Here is a 20,013-nt window from a genome sequence, read left to right as displayed (position 1 = left end):
GTTAAGCAGTTGGCTTAACTCGACTTAAATTTACTATATGCAAATTTCTATAAATATATTATTCTTTGTAAAAAAATATCTGTAGTTTATTTATTACAGATGTCCCTCAGTGTCCAACTGATTTAACATATAGTACAACGACTTCGTCTTCAGCTACTATCGGGTGGATCAGTCACTTCAATGGTGGACTTAAGCAAACATTTATCGTTTTGTACAAAATGATTGAAAGTTCGAAATACTTGGTTCTTACGGCAGATGAGATTGATCAGAAGATACAGTACAAAATATTACTTACAGGATTAAACGATGGATCGACGTATGAAGTCATTCTATTTTCAAGAAATGAAAAAGGAAACTGTAAACAAAATACTTCACTCCAATTCGACACTCCAATTCGACTTGTCGGTATGTAATAAATCAACCAAATACAAACATAAACATTGCAGCTATGAATGGTAATCACTAACGTAGAAACTCTAGCAGAGTAGGTATAAAGTATTTTTTAACAGTTTTCTTTCGCAAAAATCGATATTTTATTTAGCACCGTTCGGAGGTTTTGCAGGTGATATATTTGCGCTTTGCTTGTAGCCGTCATCGTTTAGTTGTTGAATAAATTATTTAATCCCGTCTTTCCGTCTCTTCCGGGTACTGGTAACTTATTTATTAATATTGCTTTATATGGAATACAATGCAACAAGGTCGTGTGAATATTTTTTTCCAACTAAAATTATAAGTTACCATGAACTTGATTCAGAAAATCATGTTTTACTTTTGAGTACAATATCGGTGAATAGTGCACGATGTTTTAAAGTGAAAGTTCAACAGAATACGTTGAAGAAAATAATAAAATATGTCCTACGAGTTGATAAAATATAACTGTAATATCAACGTCTTTCTAAATTACATGTTCAGTGGAGGAGTTAGTTTAATCTAGTGCTTCAACAAATAGTTGTGTTATTGCATTAAGCAAAATCGATAACAGAAAACATGGTTCACTAATACGACAGATAGGCTCGAAAAGCGGTATTATTGCTCGTCCATTCATGGTGTGCATTATTCAAATCATCAAGCAAATATTTTTTCAGCATAACCGAGGAAGTGTTCAAAAGTCCACAAACGATCCTATTTATTATTGAGTTGCTATTTCAAGCATCGGCTGATTTGATTTAAACCTGACTGTGTACGAATATGGCAAGAAAAACGCAATCTATTGACAAATCAATGAAATAGAGTAAAATGTTTGAATAATTTAGTGCAGTCCTATTCACAGGGGAAAGATTAGAGTTTGTTTTTTTGTATCCAAGAAAAAACTCTAGAGCACTAATCTGGGCTTAAATGACATAAAGGTTCACGTGAGTGACATTAATTGATCCACAATTGTCATAAAAATAACTCCTTCGCAAAAAAAGCAGGTGAACTGCTCTGATTTTAAAATCATTTCACAGATTGTTTGCTTTGTTGAGGTAATGTTTCAATAACATAGCCACGATGAGTTAAGGAACATCGGGCTTTTAGATATTTTGACGGAAATAGTACTTTGGATGATCGACTGAACCAATTACTCAGACAACGTTGGATTAATGAACTAAGAAGTAAGAACAAAGGCCTGATTATTAAATAAATTGATTTCTAAAGGAATATGCCGTTATTAACTCTAATCAAATCTTAAAATAAATACCGAAAATATCGGCGTACCAATGATGTTTAAGATATATAGTTTCCTATAGATGTTTCTTTCTTGACAATATTAAATGCTTACTTACAAGATAAATTTGAAGTAGTTTGCATGCTAAATGTTGCTATTGTTTAAATCTAGAACCACCACCTGGAGCCGTTGGATCTATAGTTGGTGGAACAACTGCATTGATAGTGGCAGCGATTATTTTGGTGATAGTTGTGGTCATGGTTTTGAGACGAAAGTACAACATTGACTGTTTGTGTCCAATCAAACTATCTCGGGAAGGTGAGATTTTAAGTGCGCATATTTAATGTAGAAATTAACACTTGTACAATATAATATAATACAATTCAATATCCATGATATACTATAAATGGCCAGAATATTACATGGAATCCAGTTTTTTTTTCATTCTTTTTCAATTAATTAGGGTTTTGTGCTATGATGACCTAACGTTATACAATTAATTTCTCTCAACAAACACCCGAGTCTATAACAAACCCTCTTAAACGAACCGGCGCTTTGTCTCGCTATCAAGACTCACTTTTGACACTGCTATTAAAGCGGCACTTTTACTACGTGACTTATTCCTCCATGAATTGGCACTTGTGACCCTCAAATAATTGAGTTTCTACTCTACAACTTTAAACACCGCGCAGTTGTATCTTATAATACGAACCCTCTATAAAGTGTGTTTGTTGCGTTCTGAGCAGCAATACCAACACTAGACATTCCACATTCAACAAATCATAGATGCTCCTTTAGCAGTAATTGGGGATCTAGAGTGTGTTAATCGTTCACGAAGTTACTACGACTTGCATAATCCGAGAATCGACATCAGATGTATTGCTCCACCACAATACGCTCAGGGACCACGTAACCACGTATCTTTGACACGCATTCAATACCGTTAATTTACAATGAACAAAACATATATTCCACCTACTGCATTATAGGACAGATAGGACGAGTCCTTTATTTAGAGTTATACCTGTAGACTATTCCGTGTGTGATTCGAAGGGAGACAGTTATGAACACTGCCCTGTTAATTTTACTCAAACAGTTAAAACACACTAAATGATTAAACGCTTAAGGTTTCAAAAATCATCACATTAATAAGTTGAACATATAAATCTTAAAATAAAATAAAAAAAACACCATAGTCTTTGATGAACAATAGTTTTGTTAAATGTTAGTCTTTCATAAAAAGTCTAAGCTTTATACGTTTTCATTGTATGTACAAGTTATATCAAGTTTTAACTAGCCTCAAATATTTATGTCATACCCATTTTTATTAAACACATAATTCCTCAAATCGCACATACTATCAATATGTCCTTTGGGTTGAACGCTGCCATAAGTGTGACACGATATACTTAAGTCTTCAATGCGATTTAGGCAACACTTTCATGCGATATGTCATCAGTGCTAAGCAATGTATGTGCAAACAATCAAACTAACTTTTTCATCAATGTTACTCTTTCTTATATACTTACATAGAAGTTTACTTTGCATCTACGAATGAATTCTCGCAATCTTACATCAAACGCATACACCCTGCCAAAATGCAAGTTGAATACTTAAGATAAAATTAAGTGGTCTTATCGTCTCTCCGTGGAAATAAGCAGATTTTAACTCGGATAAAGGTCAATGAGCTGTTGTACTGATATATCAGTCCAATTCAGCCACTTTTAAACAATAATTGGAATTTCAAGAGACCTAGAGAACTTTTTTAAAGTGCTCTTTTTATTAAACAGCGTCCAACTTTACAAACGTATATGCACTAGTTATAAACATGACTATACATGGAACAAAGAATTGGAAAATTAACCGAGCTATAAATTATTATTGATATTCATTTTCAGATCTGTATCATGATGCAAACACAGATGAGGCAATAGATACGTAAGTCACCATTTTAGCGAGTAAATACAAAGCAGATTTAATAATAAACGTGTATGCCCGTTTAGCTGTCTGTTTAACCTCATTAAAACACGTTGATATTGTCCGAATTACAATCCTTTTATTTAAATGAAGTATGTCATCTTACTTTTTATCTGAACTTTTCTAAAAGAATAACATGACTTGAATAGATGCATCGATATGGTACAAAAACCATCACTCTGTAACAAACGTTACCAAATTGCCCTCTTTCACTAGAAAAATATGCTAGAACAAAACATACCGAAACGGAATTGTAAAAGATATTGGATGAATGTGAATGAAACTTCGAACAGCAATGAATGTCAAAAAGATATTGTGTTTTGAATAAGAATAAAAAAATGTGTACCTAGCTTGTCACCAATTGGTCTTTATATGAAATGACAATATGATGGTTGGTATCAATACGTGTTTTACCAGTATAAAGCACCATAATCTGTGGTCCACAAGTCTCAATGTATATCCTATTATGTTAAATATGATTTATAAAACATAATCATGATCATCTTTGGTTTATCTCTACATATGATATGATCATTACGCATACATGAAATATTCTTTTGCAATTCAATATGAGTTGAAATTTCGCAGAGAAAACGATACGATCTAAGAGCCTTTTTTTCTGCATGGGTTATATTTGCATTCTAACACTAGTTGAATTTTAGATTACAGCATACCCTAAAAAGTATCCCTCTGTCCACTATGCTATAATAAGGGGTCTTTGTCACATCCACCGATGACTAAAGTGAATTTAAACGTCAATTGTCAAACATATACTCAAAACATTATTATTTTGAACATTTTCAGAACAATGCTTCTATTTATAATGAAAACAGTAATTTCCACCAAAGCAATGGTAACACCGAACGTTTGTAGTGTAAAGAATCGCTTTAAACATTATTAAATGGTTTTCTGAATAATGATGATATGAAGGCCCTATGACGCACAACAGACTACCGAAGTACTCTGTCACATTTACAGACAAGCAGCTAATACTCGTGGGTACAACCCAACTCAGACCTATGAAGACATTTCCATTGTATAGGATAAGTCCCCGTACGCTGCTCTGGGTAAGATTTTAAACTTACTTATCTATAACGATTGTATTGCTTGCAAAATTTGATTTTTATTAAAACTTATTTTGGTCATGAAAGTTTGGTTCCATGCCAATTAATCCATCGGCGGGGTAAACCCATTCTCTGTGGCTGTGGCTTCATTAGCTGTGATTATATATAATTTGTGTGCTGTTGTAATCGCATTGGTTGTATCAGAGCTAAAGGAATGTCTAACAAGTATAGACTCAAATTGAAAAACCTCGACTGAATTGTGTATGTTCGATTGTATGTCACCTTTCTGTCAGAATTATTTATGGACATGGTAACTTAAAATATACATTTAAAGATAGTATGCAATTGCAATTATATAGATACATGATTATACATGTATGCTCGTATACATACAAATCGTAATGTTTTTTTTTTGCTTTGTTTTTTCTATTTTACAGATAATGGCGACAATGGGTGAGATAAACAAATGAAAATACTTCTTTGATAGTTCAAGACGCACACAAGTGTATGAATAGCAACATTGAGATGGTTTACATTTTTTCTTTCTTTGAAATATATTTTAACATATTGGGAATCGTCAGTCTATGAATTTAACAATGCATCACAAATTCGGCACCAATTATTTCGTGGTGCGTACATTATGTACGTATGTCATAGTTACTATATTATTTCTGCCGTTCATATTTACTGACCCTTTAACTGTTGTCTATGACATATTATCTATCGTAAAAGTAACATCCAATGTACACATAAATCTGGCGTATATCGAACAACTCTTGGTAAGGGTTGGTGTGGCAATAAACTTTTAAGTTATGCATTAAGTACAAATAACTATCCAATTGGTTTGAGAGCTACATTAAGCAGAAAATTGTAAGTATTTTTAAAGTGTTAATTTATTCAAAGTTAAATGGGAATGAGTAAATAACAAAACTAAAAGTGTGTACGTAACTTTATTTTGCTAAGTTAGATCTGACGTCCGAAGCTCATAATTGATCTTCGATTTCGGCAATGAAATTTAATAGGAAAATGTACTTTATAATAGAATTCTAGTCTGGAATTTATGTTATGTAACCGTGTCCAAAGCTCACTCAAGTATACATACTATGTCTTTATAACATATAGCATAATTCAGTATTATGCATAAAATATTTTAAATGAATTTCTATCACATTAACTATTCAAAAGTTACACAAATTAAATTATCCTTTAATAATCTGGCTTTAAAATGGTCAATTCAATTACATAAAATGTCACAAATACGTATACAAAAACAATGCTATTATATACTTATTTACAACTTTTAGTTGGTGTCTTAAAAGTGTATTAAACCTTAACAACTGAAAAAACAGATTTTACTATTTTTCTATTTTACAGATAATGGCGACAATGGGTGAGATAAACAAATGAAAATACTTCTTTGATAGTTCAAGACGTACACAAGTGTATGAATAGCAACATTGAGATGGTTTACATTTTTTCTTTCTTTGAAATATATTTTAACATATTGGGAATCGTCAGTCTATGAATTTAACAATGCATCACAAATTCGGCACCAATTATTTCGTGGTGCGTACATTATGTACGTATGTCATAGTTACTATATTATTTCTGCCGTTCATATTTACTGACCCTTTAACTGTTGTCTATGACATATTATCTATCGTAAAAGTAACATCCAATGTACACATAAATCTGGCGTATATCGAACAACTCTTGGTAAGGGTTGGTGTGGCAATAAACTTTTAAGTTATGCATTAAGTACAAATAACTATCCAATTGGTTTGAGAGCTACATTAAGCAGAAAATTGTAAGTATTTTCAAAGCGTTAATTTATTCAAAGTTAAATGGGAATGAGTAACTAACGAAACTAAAAGTGTGTACGTAACTTTATTTTACTAAGTTAGATCTGACGTCCGAAGCGCATAATTGATCTTCGATTTCGGCAATGAAATTTAATAGGAAAATGTACTTTATAATAGAATTCTAGTCTGGAATTTATGTTATGTAACCGTGTCCAAAGCTCACTCAAGTATACATACTATGTCTTTATAACATATAGCATAATTCAGTATTATGCATAAAATATTTTAAATGAATTTCTATCACATTAACTATTCAAAAGTTACACAAATTAAATTATCCTTTAATAATCTGGCTTTAAAATGGTCAATTCAATTACATAAAATGTCACAAATACGTATACAAAAACAATGCTATTATATACTTATTTACAACTTTTAGTTGGTGTCTTAAAAGTGTATTAAACCTTAACAACTGAAAAAACAGAAATACTCAGGTAAATGGAAGATTTTAAAGCGTTCCCCGCTGTGACCTTAGCAGCTACTCCTCACACACTTCACACTCCTCACACTCTGATAGGCGTTAGCTGATTACAAAAATGCATACTTAAAAATATACATTTGACAAAAATAAATTCAGATCAGTCTGAATGCTCAGCCTTCCAAATGCCAAATGTTCTGTGACAAATGTTCAACCTTCAAATCTATATAAAGAAAAGGTACAATGAAATAATATAATATCTTTTAAAACGTAAGTAACCTAATATAATAAGATTAAGATATTTGACTAACTTGGAAGTTAAATCACTCTTCACCTCATTTGGTCACCTCAACGTCTCGGTGAACTCGCCTTTCGCGAGAAACTTAACAATCAAGTTAATCTAGTTAAGTTTCTAAACGACAAACGGTCGATTAAGATCTGGTCGCTTACCACCGCTGCCATAACATATTTTCTCGACATTTACGTTACAAATTACTGAATTACGTTTATACAAATTTATACAGTATTTCTGTCTTTGTATTCAATTTTACCGTAATCATTCAGCATTTAGCACATATAACACAGTCAAACACACAAAATATCTTTTAAATTGTCAATGAAAGAATCAATATAAAAATAGGAAGAATATTTTTATAAATATATATATACATCAAATATCATATTGCAGAAAATAAAATCCTGTTCATAGAATGAATTTCAGTTATAAATTGTGAAATTCTCTTCACCATTTGTGCTCACTTCAATGATTCAGTAAACTACTCCTTCGGGAGAAACTATGTTTATCTATTTCAATCATCTTAATTGCAAACCGATGTCGATGCAGGCAGGGTCACACTTAAGTTTTTGTTTTTGCTCTAACGTTCTCATGCGATATATATTGAGGTAAATAGTTAACAAACCTGCTTTGTTTCAGCCTCGACAATGTTCACGTGTACACGCCGTTGGATGCGCCTGGTTTAAAGACACATGTTTCGTACGAAAATGTCAAAGGTAGAAGCATTGTATACATTAAATATATGTTTTCTTAATCAGACAGGTGTTTCCCTTCTTCAACGTTTGGGTTATCTGGTCATTGTTGTATAACTTTTAAAGTAAATATCAATTGGCTTTGAAAGCTATAGTTATTATGAGCAATAATTTAATGTGGAGTGTAATTGAACAGGAAAATGTAATGAGAATCACCCAGCATTGTATACATTATAGATTGTATGTGTAACTTATTGAAAAAAACATTGATTTAAAATAATTTTTAAAGCAGAATTCTTGCATCTTGTTTGTTCTCATTGTTTTTCTTGGTTTGTAGATGATCCCGTGTACAACAACACAGTGCTGAAGGACCCGATACAGACGGTGCTTTAGATAAGTTAGTGGAAGCTATAAAGCTTGAGGCTGTATGATGACGTAAGAAGGAGTGAAGTTTTAGGCGTTTTGTACTTTTTCTTGCCTATGAAACATTCATTATATTGTAAAGCGATGCTGAACCATTCTTTGTTGAGGATATCAAAGCAATGAAGTATTTGGAGTTATGAGACTACCAATTAATTTTCAACATTCCACGGATATGTGTCAAGTGTGTGTTTATTTATTTTTTTTACATTTTTTTTTACAATTAGTCCTGATTATATCATATATGAAAGCATGCACGATGTTATTTTTTTTTTGCTTTTTATATAATAACCGGAGGGCTGCACCTAAGCTTTACGTTGGGACATCTGTAAATAATCCATATTACACAATACATAAGGATCGTCCAAAAAAGGTTATAATTGATTTGTCTTATTAAACAGAAATAAGAGGGATAAACATCTAGGAAAATATTTCACATGATCCCTTTCAAAAATGTCTGAAAGTATTAAGGATTTACAGGCAAATCTATATTTTATATACATTTGAGAGACATTTAAAATAGCGTCGAGCCAACACAGCGTTAGCGGCACATTATCCAAAATTGTTATCTACACTCAATACCAATCCCCATTTTTATGTCATTTGCCGTCTTAAATATACAAAATTGATTTTAGACAATATAAAGGCATACAAAACTAAAAAGAATGCTTATTTCACCCAAATTTTGATTTTCTCCATGCAGTGTGCATGTGATATGTATGTTTTCGACAATATAAACTATTGTAAATTCAAAAGGCTACTTAGAAAAATATAGTTTTCACAAATGGATACATTTATATCATGTCTCTGGTACGCACAAAAACAAACACGTTCCAGTAAACTTCAATGGAGTCAGTTTGGGTCAGCGCAGGATTTGCACGTGCATCTTGTGCAACTGTGACATGCAGCTTTCTAACACAAAATATCACATGCATAACCAGACATGAGTTTAAAGAATGAATTTGGGACAAAAATAGTTTTTTTCATAACTTGCTATGCCTACTCATGAAAATCGCGCTAGGAAATACTAGAGTATGGACGTAAACAAGAGGCCGTCGCTAGACGTTTAAATGTGTCTCCTTCGACAATTTCACGTTTATAACAGCAAGTAAATGTAACATGATATGTGTCAGAAAGGCCAAGATCAGGTGCACATTTTTTTCCAAGGGACACTGACTGCCATAAAATATATTGACTAAATCGTTGAACTAGTCGTCGTTCGGATGGTACGTCAACGCACTGAGTTAATTTTCAGCAAAACAACGTAAGTCCTCATACAACACGGCTTACCTTTAACTTTTTACATCTTAACCCAATAGAACCTTATCCGTGGCCCTCTGTTTCACCTGACTGCGAACCAGAACTCTCTGGGAAGAGTGGTACAACATTTCAATGAACCTCGTGTGCAAGTTGTGTTGGTTTATGGGGCGTTGACTAATGCAGTAGTTGCCAATCCTGGAGGTCATACTCGATTCTGATGTTATGTGGAGATGATAATTAAATACATTAAATTTATGATTGATTCGTGACTTTCTGCATAATTTGATTTCCATTGTATTAGTTTTTGATTTTTTTACAGTTGTTCATCGTTTCGTGTTGGTAATTAAATACATCACTTATACTACAATTGTAGCCTTTTTATTTGCATCAGCAAAGACAAAGAACTTAACCGAGCATGACAAAAAGAGATTTGAGCTTTTTTAATAAGAAAACAACGTTAAATTATTTTTTGAATGCGCCTGGTTTAAAATTCAAAAATAAGAAATACAAAGCTGTTCATGAGTTCAAGTTTCCTTTTAATAACATTACAGTGGACCTCAACGCCATATGACGTCGACACTTTTAATCCGAATTAAAATCGGTGTTGTTCTCTAAAGCACATACGGACAGTGTTGTTAATGTAAATCAGATAGATGAACCATTTACGGATGAAAAATATTATATTTATTAGTACAGTGTTTACCTGAAAGTTATTAATATTAACATATTATATTGAAAAAAAATTAATTACCCCCATTCCACCTAGAGCATGTAAACATTTGGTGGGGCAAAAATATCATAAACTGACTCTAGATTTGCATTTGTCAAAATGCCATTTAGATATGTAATACTAGTATCCCACCTGGTAATTACAAGCATATAGTGAATTTTTATTCAATATAAACATGCTTCATATCTAAGACGATGAATTAAAGTTCCTTCGATATGTTTTTTGTTTTCAAACATATATTTGTTTTCCTCACCGCCGATGCAACGATATATCCATTTCTCTTGTGTTTATTGATCGTAACATGTTTGTACTAGCAAGATGTCAGCTATTTGTTTGCGTATTTTCCGCCGTTTTTAGGTCAAGATCTATGTTTGTATCTGTATCTGCATCAATCATGTATATAGTGACTCATCTTTTTGATTTGTTTATGTATATATTAAAAATCTGAAAGCTTTGTCCAGAGCTTTTCTTTGCATCAGTAGCGTACATTTTCAAGATGACTGCCATATATATATTAAAACGTTATTTTGTTTGGCGGTCACACGATTGTCTCTCAATTTGTTTGCACCGCCAACGTTTAGGTTGGCATTGTAATCAATTTTCATGGTAGTGGCGTTCCATTAAAACTACGGTTACTGTGCAAGTATAAAAGCGCCAGTATTTTTGTTGGTAGGCAATCTGAGTCAACCATATGTTTAGAGCAGAACCACATTACGTTCGATGAAGTAATAAAGCTGACGATACTAACATTATAGTACGGCTTGGTAAAATATATACTCAGTAAGCATATAATTTAAGTGTACTTGTATAATTTTACATTTATTCGTATTTTACAACCGTTCCGTTTTGATAGCATTGATATATAGCATTTACAGAACATACATGTATTTAAGATGACAAGGATATATGTCAATGTAGTACATTATACATTATTATGTTTTTATGTACTTTATTACTGAATGATCAATTATACTCAGTGTGTCTGTTTTTGTACCTTAATAAAATAAAACTGGTCAACTAATAAGCTTTTTTAAATACGCGATTGGAATTTGTAGAGGCTACAACATTGTCTAGTTAAGATCAGAGTTGAGTAGGTTCCCTGAGAGCAAACTGACCTTGTTAGCGGGGCTCACAAGAAGTAAACATTGAATATTGTGGTATAGCTGGTGTCCACATTTATTTGTGTCAAGTACATTTCACTAGCGTGGAACTAGGGTGAGCCCCTATGATATTTAAGAAAATATTTTACTGATTCAATTTATACCAAAAAACTTTACATATGGGTGTGTTATGCAGTACGCTTATTGTATATACACATTTTAATTTGACTAAAATGCCACGGTTAATTTGGATGTCAACAGGGACCTTACTATAAACATTAAAACGCCATGTTAAAGAACTAGTCAAAATAAATATTTAAAAAAAATAACTACAAGTTTTAAAACGATAATTAATTTTCTAATTGAATGTTTGGGGATCTATGAGCGACTTAGAAGAGGTATTTGTGTTTAATATACCTTACCATTGCCCTTTAGACGTTGTACAAATGAACAAAAAGACAATGTACAACAATAAATATATCAATAATTGTTCCATCTTATATACGTTTTACCAAAGGTTGTAGTGTTCGTGATACAATACTGCTGGTGACAATGCTTATGAAGAGTGGCGTAGTGGTGTCTGCGACATAACATTCATAATTCATTTATTTATACATATTTTCATTAACATGTACAATTTAGGAACCAGATAAAGCCGATAATGAAACCATCAAAAACATTAATTTTAATGGTATATCAAGGGTTCATGGGTGTTACAATGTCAGACATTAGAAAGGGTTTTTCGCCAGAAGACGTAAAGAAAATATTATAAACTGAGGGAAATGTTCCAGAGAATTATCGGTTAAAGTCATGAACTTATTTCTGGTGCAAAACTAATTAAATCTAATTTATCCTTGTGGAACTCCGTCAGTTATTAAAACCATATTTGGTTAAAAGATAATATAATAAAACAAAATCATAATCATATGTTTATCTATTACTAAATAATTATATTATTCCATTATTCTTAATACAAGACATTGTCTTATGAATGTCATAAAGTATTGAAGGCTGCGCAAGACACAAACGAATAGCAATCAATTAGCATGGACACATCATTATCATTGACCAGAATGCCCATGACGATATTGTATCAGCTCAAACATAAGTATCAATACTAATTGATAAACACTTATCTAAAGATCCACAGATTTATCATTATCAAACTGTTACGTTCAATGGTGTTTTATTTATAACCTAGTAATATATTAAAACAATACATCATAAAATATATTATAATTTAAGCGTACAATCCCTTATATAAAAGGATACAATAATTTTGTTTTCAAACCTGAGCAGTTCTATAAACCTTTTATCTGCTTTGTCTTAAATGTTCAAGTATTTTCATTGTATTTTTTTCTGATGTGTTTACAAAAAGGACATATTAGTAAAATGATAATCATCTTCTAGATCATTTACAATGCAATTACAAAAAGTACAAAAACGTTCATATTTAGGAATATTGTAATTTGAACATAATGTATACCGGTGTGGATTCTTAATGAATGAGCAGAGACACTCTTAATCTAGTAATATAACATCGTTAGTCATGTGGTAAATTATTGAAGTATTGTTGGTAATCAAGTGTACTTTCAATAGTATTAAACAGGTTAAGTACACGAGCCTTTCCATTATTACATGTTTGCTTCAAATCGTACAAATTGATATATAACATATTGACATGTTTGATATAACGGACATTTTTTTCTTTTATATTTTTGGTAAAAGAGATGTCTACTCTTTCATTTTCATGTACCATTCTCGTTCACCAGGGTGATGATGCTTTGCGTTCCACAGATTTATCATTATCACACGTTTGCTAAGTAAGAATGAAACGTACATGTACTACTGTCCTATAATGCGTAATGACTATAATGTTTACTCAATACGTACCACAAAGCCAAAAAAGTGATGGGAAAATTGTTTTGATGTGGAAAGATCAAACATAGCAAGTTATTCATAGTGCTAGCAGCTTGAAAGAATCGCAGGATGATGACAGGAAGGGTTAATTCAGGTAGGTATATTACTGATTTTTAATTTCAAGACAAAGTTAATCCTATTAAAATATGCTAATAACATCACGTCAGACGTATTAAAGATGTATGATAGTTTAATCTTTAATAATAATAACCTTTTAAGAGACTAAATAAGTACTTTTACCGTTTTAATGAATATATATGGTATTTTCTTGCGTGTCAGATTGAAAAAGCATGGTAATTATAAAGTTAGAAAGAAATTATTCCAATACAATAGGTTATGACAGAAGGTAATTTAGCAACCTTAAACATGTGATATCTAATGCTTAAACAAACTAATGAAATATAGCATTTTAAACTGAAAAGGGCATGTTCAAACATGAAAATAAAAGCTTTCCATGGAAGAACAAACATTAAAACTAGATAAAATATAACCGAACGTCTGAGGAGGTAAGAGGAAATTATATTAATATATGTTTCATCATAAATTAAATGGTATCTGAAGATATGATATTATACAGATATACTCAAAGTTATGAAAGAGTTAAATTCATATTGAAGAATTTTGGTATTTCATTATAAGATTATTCATTATAAAGTGTTTTAACTTAAAGGCAGTATTTGTTTTTAAATTTGTGAACACCTACACATACATATACATACAAAATAGTCACCCTTAAGTTAAACAGTTAAGCAAACGATATTGCTTAATGATGATTTTCAACACGCATGGTACATCTCAATGCTAACTATAAGAAATTCCACTGTTATGTCAAGATATAACATCAAGATGAAACAATGTAAATTCAAGTATTTATACGTATCTAGGGAATAATAATTCACATGAATCTCACAGATTTTAATGTGTAACGTATTTGATTTAAGTGTTAATATAGGCTTATAATAGTATTAAGGTATTGAATTACTGACATTAATTACATGCATTCTAAGAGTTTTGGAATTGTAGCTAAGTAAATGTTAAAGCATATTCTAAATACTCCAAATGACATTGAATACGACCTTAAAGGTTGAAGCATGTTTAAGATCAGATATAGAAATGGTTATTTTACATGATTGACAACATATTATAAAGAAAAGATGTGGTGTTTTATAATTCATGAATCCATTGGTATATGGATGTATGGAGTAAAATTGGAAATGAGTTCTAATAAGTACTTCTTACATACATGCTAGATTTCTTGAATTAGTAATTTAGAAGCATAGTGGATAGCGAAAGAAGTGCTTAGATTGTCAATTTAACATACATATTGGGTATGCATGTACACAATCATATTAAGAAAAGATACATTACGTATTATAAGTGTAATAATGTAACATTCATGTTCAAAGAATGACACGGATTATAACCATGAGGTGAGATAACTATAATACTTATTACTCAATATTATAAAGGAGAATGTAGTTGATTGGCAAATGAATAACAAGCAATATACGTGAGTAACTTTGAAGCTTACTCCAAGCACTGGCAGTTCACAGATCATGAAGAAGGGGATATGAATCCGAGCTGTACAAGGTCCATGTGTCTGTTTATATTGCTAACAAATTACTAATTACTAGCTGTCGGTGAATTTTCATTTTAACTGCCTACACTTGTATTCATGTTCATTTCTGTATGATGTTTATTGTTCATTAATACATGTCTTGCTCTTTCTTATTTATTGCACTTTTGGTCTTACATGAGACAAACTTGACAATGATGTTTTTAGATTTTTCCTTTGCCCACATTTCTGTGGGACCTGTCATTTTCATTGGAAGATATATCCAGGCCACCTTACTTTAATCATGATAATAATGTCAGTGTTCTAACCAGGCTCCTCAGCGATGTTGCTAATAAGAACACAGTTCCTTCTACTGTATTGATTGGCAGCACCCAATTAAATTTTAAATTATTGATCTGGGTCACAAGCTGATACACCTCTTCTGGAAGTGGTTTCAGCTGCTCATGGATGGCAGAGTTGACCTTGGCCGCCATGTCCTCTCTTAAAGAAGTGATTATATTCTTCGAATATCATTATCCGATAACACAAATGGCTTCTGAATGTTTCTGGAGCCTTGGGGTTGCATCTGAGAACCCATTTGGAAAGGAGATTGCAACAAAACTGGAATGCATTTTTGTAGGGTGTAGATATACTGGTGCTGTTGCTAATGTGTGCTGTTGGCGGATACATTTATTATATTGACAGGGGTTGTATTTTTGCTTGGGTTTGATTCGGTTACCGATATAGCTTTCCACTACTCGTTTATATTAGACCTGTCTTTTGATGGTTTGGGACTAAAACAATAGTCAACCAAGTTACTGCCTCTACTGTAATCACTTTCGGTATGAGAACCTAAGGAGTGTCTCGATTCCTTGTCTGTGGATCGACACCAGTGGATATAACTTTTCTCTTTTGACCTCTATTCCTCCTCGTAGGCCTTTGCATGCTATTTTGGGCGAGGTTCGGTTGAATTTTGAGGTTGGGTTTGACGCCCTTACCCATTTGATAAAAGCTGCTTCTAAATTTATTTTGGAACCCAGTGAAGATAGTTGTTTTACATTATAATTTCAGGTGCAGAAAAAGTGGGAATGTTTACAGCGGAAGCGGAAGTAAAATTATCACACTTATCAGCATATGAATAAAGTGAAACATCGTGAATATACCACATTCTTGTCAGGCAGACTGTGTCCCTACAATAGTACCATAGTTGATACTTCTACACTAACTAAAACGAAATGATGCTATACTAAATATGACTGTATTTCAAAGATTTCGGATTCCCTTGTTCTTCAATTTTTCAAAATTACTCTTTTATAAACAATAAGACATATAGCCCTGTTGAACCTTAATTTTTAAATATAGGAATATGTTACACATGAGATATATTCGTACGAATAATTCACGTGTGTGAAAAATTCGTACGAACATATTATTAATAGGTGTTGTGACATATGCGTACCCTCTTTTTTCACCACCTGTTTGTACCAACCAATATTTCAGATTTCGATTATCGCTCGTTTATTTATTTAAACTACTAGTCGCCGTATTTGTGTGAATATCAGTTTGCAAGTAAATCCTAAATTAAAAGTTACACCTCTATCTAATTAAAAGGTGCACCTTTATACTTGGAAGTGCAGTTCTAAATACGGAGGTGCACCTTAACTACAACATATATGTGCATTTCTATATTGAAAGGTGCGGCTGTCTGAAAATGTTTTTGATTTTCTGAAATAAAGATATGCACCTGAATATTAGCACCGACACTTCTAAATATGGAGGTGCACTCCTACCTCTAATAATATCGTTTTTATGGCTTTCTAATTGTTCATTATTGGCGAATGCAATGATCATAAACCTTAGTTAAATTGATGACTTCAAATTCAAGAAATCGCGGTTTACAAATTGAAGTCAACAAATAAATAATTTCAACATATAAATAAAATTATTTCGTGAACTTGAAATACTTAAATATTTACTGGTACTGAACTTGAAATGTCACCATCGGTCTGTCATATTAATCCCCATCGGACGACGTCATATGACAAACTGTTACCGATTACGGTCGTGAAGTTCTATTAACAGAATGAGTGGGAAGGAATTACTGCTGAAGGGTTTTCTTAAATGAAATAAATTATTTCTTTAACTGGTGCACCGTTTAGGTCTTATAACGCTTTTAACCAAATTAATGTCGGTTCTGATGGAGGCGCACAAGTCAAAAGGTTACCCCTCTTAGTTACAATTCCTTTAACATGAAGTTCTTGGTCCGCCCCTGCAAAGGTTATCTTTTGGCCAATTTGCAAAATTGAATAATTATTTGGTAGACTTTGATGAAACAAAAGAATTGAACAGTTTTATACAATTAGTTTTTGTCCCTAAATGGTACCTTGACCTTGAACTAATGCACTTTGAACATGGTTTCTGCATTTTGTCTTAGCTCGTTGTTTGGTAAGTAAGTAAGTTTGTAATGAAGTCAGTCGGGTGAAGGTAGCCAACTGAAATTTCACTTATGTTTGACATATTCGAACGATTTTGTTACACACGTGACGGTTAAACTAGCCCAACTTCTAAAATCATTCAAATTTAAAATGAATGTAAAGGTAAAATGTTTGATTAAGATTGGAATGTCCCAATCATTGAAACAGCATTTTAAATATTATAAAATGTATGATTTTCATTGGCTTTCCTCCAAAAACATCCCCTTTTTCAAATATTGGATTAAGTCAGATCTCCTATAATAAAGAGTACCGTACATAAAAAAACACTGTCAGGCAGTTTCACTCACTTACCAAAATTAAGCAAACAATTCTTTTAAAAAAATAGAACGTAGGCAAATACAGATTTTCCGTTTGAATAATACTCTCATTATTTTCATTTATCTGCAACAATAGGCCCTTTTTAAGCTTTTAGACGGTTAAACTTTTATGTTTCTTAGTTATATTTCTGGAATTAATGGATTTGCCTAAACCTATTATTTTTTAAGTACAATTTATAATAAGATTTTAATTGTGTCACTGATTTCTCAAGAATTGCTAATAGTACACCTTTTTATCAGCATTTATTATGTAATTATCGTCCAACATCTTTAAATTTCCATATTATCACTTACTCCAATTTACCATGTTTCTGCCTAATATCCTTCATCTTACTTTTCATATCTTTTTGGTTAATATTCGATTGAACATGACAGCCTTAATACCATTGTAAGGAGTTTATGGGAATAACAAAAGTCAGACATAGTTTAAGCTTTAAGTTTTCTCCTCTATTGTGTATAATTATTGTTTAGTGCATATATCACGTGCCTACGTTTCATATAATGTCAACCATTGATAACTAATATCCATGCCCAAACTATGCACAAATCGTGGTTGAAATATTTAAATAAATATTAGGTTATGCAGGGGTTATGAGAATGCAGTATGTACTTAAAATTTGCATATGGTTTCATTCGATTATAAAAACTCAAGTAGGACGAAAAGGTTAAGTGAAGTTTCATTTCTCTCGTCTTTCCTCAACTTGAAATATAGACACTTTTGTTTTACTGACCGGATTCCTGAGTGACTTTTGTTTTTCTAAAGTTTTATTAAGGTAAAATCAATCCAAGGTATTGGAGAATATTCTTCGTCCGTTCATTTAATATATTCGCTTTTATTAGAAATAAAAATAAAACAGAATTGAAATTCTTCGACTTTGTTAAGGATTTATTTAATAACACAAAAGCATTTTGTTTATGATTTTTCTCAAAATGGGGAATTTCAAAGGACATTTTTAGAAAGAAGAAATAGGGTCCGCCGCGTGTTTCCTATAAATATTTAACGCCTAGGTTAGAAGGATACGTCACATAGCTCGAAAATACGAGATGCTAGCAAGGGGTTATATGTTTCTTCTGAAAACATATCATATTTAAAGAATAATTCAATATTCGGATTTGGCCATAAATAATCCTTTGTTTCCACTTACATCTCAAAAAAAAGATAGGCATAACTTTTTTTGAGAACAGGGGTTCCGTACCAAAACGACCGTAATCAGGGTACCTACGGTGTTTTTTTTTTCGATTTTAAGAGGATGGTGGCGGGGCCAATTGATGGGGGGAAATAGCGTATGTTTGTTCGGCAAAAACGGAAGTAATACTTACATGATTCGTGTAATGTTCAAGGACCAGGAGGTAGATAGGAGACAGTGGACATTTTGCGGGGACAGGCCGTCAGATGTACGAGCCGTTTCCATCCGAAGTACTGAACAAGCGCCGCAGACAAGTACCAAAGATGGAGGAAGCTAGGAATGAAGGCAGGCGTTCATGGGTATTGTACGACACCCTGTTGAGGAGATAGGGATACGCCGGAGGTGAACTCCCGATTTTTACATTGAACATTTAACTATGGACAAGAAAGAGAGAAAAGACTTTGTAAATATTTTAGATAAATATGATATTTGTTTCCTTTTTAAGTCATGGTGTGATTCTTCTTGTTATATTTATTTAAAGAAATAAAAACACATAATATATATCGTAAATTTCAACATGGAACGCTAAGCGAAATATTGATGGAATAGCATTATGCTTTTAATAGTATTTAAGTGATAGATTTGAAATGATAAGAATTATTTTCGATACAACTATTTGACTAAAACTTGATCGCCTTTTTTAACATTCTTGAATATATGTGTGTGGGTGTAGACTCGCCAATATACAATACTGTATAATATTGATTTATTTGACATTTTAGAAAACGATCTGTTTTTATATGAGTATCTTGGTTGATAATATGTATGTGGGGTTTTTAACAGTAGGGTTGAAAATAAAAAAGACTTTATTGTTCATGATAAATGTAATTGTTTCATTGATAGTTACTATGTTTACTAGCGTTATACTTAGTGTATCCGACTTATTGTTTTCTAAAGAATGTTTAATACAGATGCCGGTTATTTTGACCATTATACAAATAGTAATAAATGCTGGTTTAACCATGACTGTATTGTTGAAACCTGTGTTTAGAAGCATTTAAAATCTTAAATCTTGATCAATCTTTGTAACACATTGATTTCATGTGATCGAAAAACTCATTGTAAGAAATATTACC

The 20,013-nt window shown here is 32.1% G+C and overlaps 1 protein-coding gene across 3 annotated transcripts in view; it reads left to right on the top strand.

The window, feature by feature from the left end:
• The window catches only part of LOC128233540 (uncharacterized), a 36,637-nt gene extending 17,213 nt beyond the window's left edge, over positions 1 to 19,424 (top strand). The window contains exons 8-15 of one of the 3 annotated variants that reach the window (XM_052947256.1): positions 100 to 405; positions 1,817 to 1,963; positions 3,544 to 3,583; positions 4,601 to 4,689; positions 5,124 to 5,139; positions 6,061 to 6,076; positions 7,901 to 7,977; positions 8,291 to 9,727. In XM_052947256.1, coding sequence (XP_052803216.1) covers positions 100 to 405; positions 1,817 to 1,963; positions 3,544 to 3,583; positions 4,601 to 4,664 — 557 coding nt within the window. In that variant the 3' untranslated portion in view covers positions 4,665 to 4,689; positions 5,124 to 5,139; positions 6,061 to 6,076; positions 7,901 to 7,977; positions 8,291 to 9,727. Of the gene's footprint in view, positions 1 to 99; positions 406 to 1,816; positions 1,964 to 3,543; positions 3,584 to 4,600; positions 4,690 to 5,123; positions 5,140 to 6,060; positions 6,077 to 7,900; positions 7,978 to 8,290; positions 9,728 to 19,091 lie in introns of those variants that run through there. The other 2 variants (XM_052947255.1, XM_052947257.1) reach the window with 2 other exon arrangements.
• The last annotated feature ends 589 nt before the right edge of the window (positions 19,425 to 20,013 follow it).

The sequence above is a fragment of the Mya arenaria genome, chromosome 5, assembly GCF_026914265.1.
Source record: "Mya arenaria isolate MELC-2E11 chromosome 5, ASM2691426v1".
NCBI classification, from domain to species: Eukaryota; Metazoa; Mollusca; class Bivalvia; order Myida; family Myidae; genus Mya; species Mya arenaria.
Note: the sequence above shows the minus strand (reverse complement) of the source record. Positions and strands in the feature narration are given on the sequence as shown.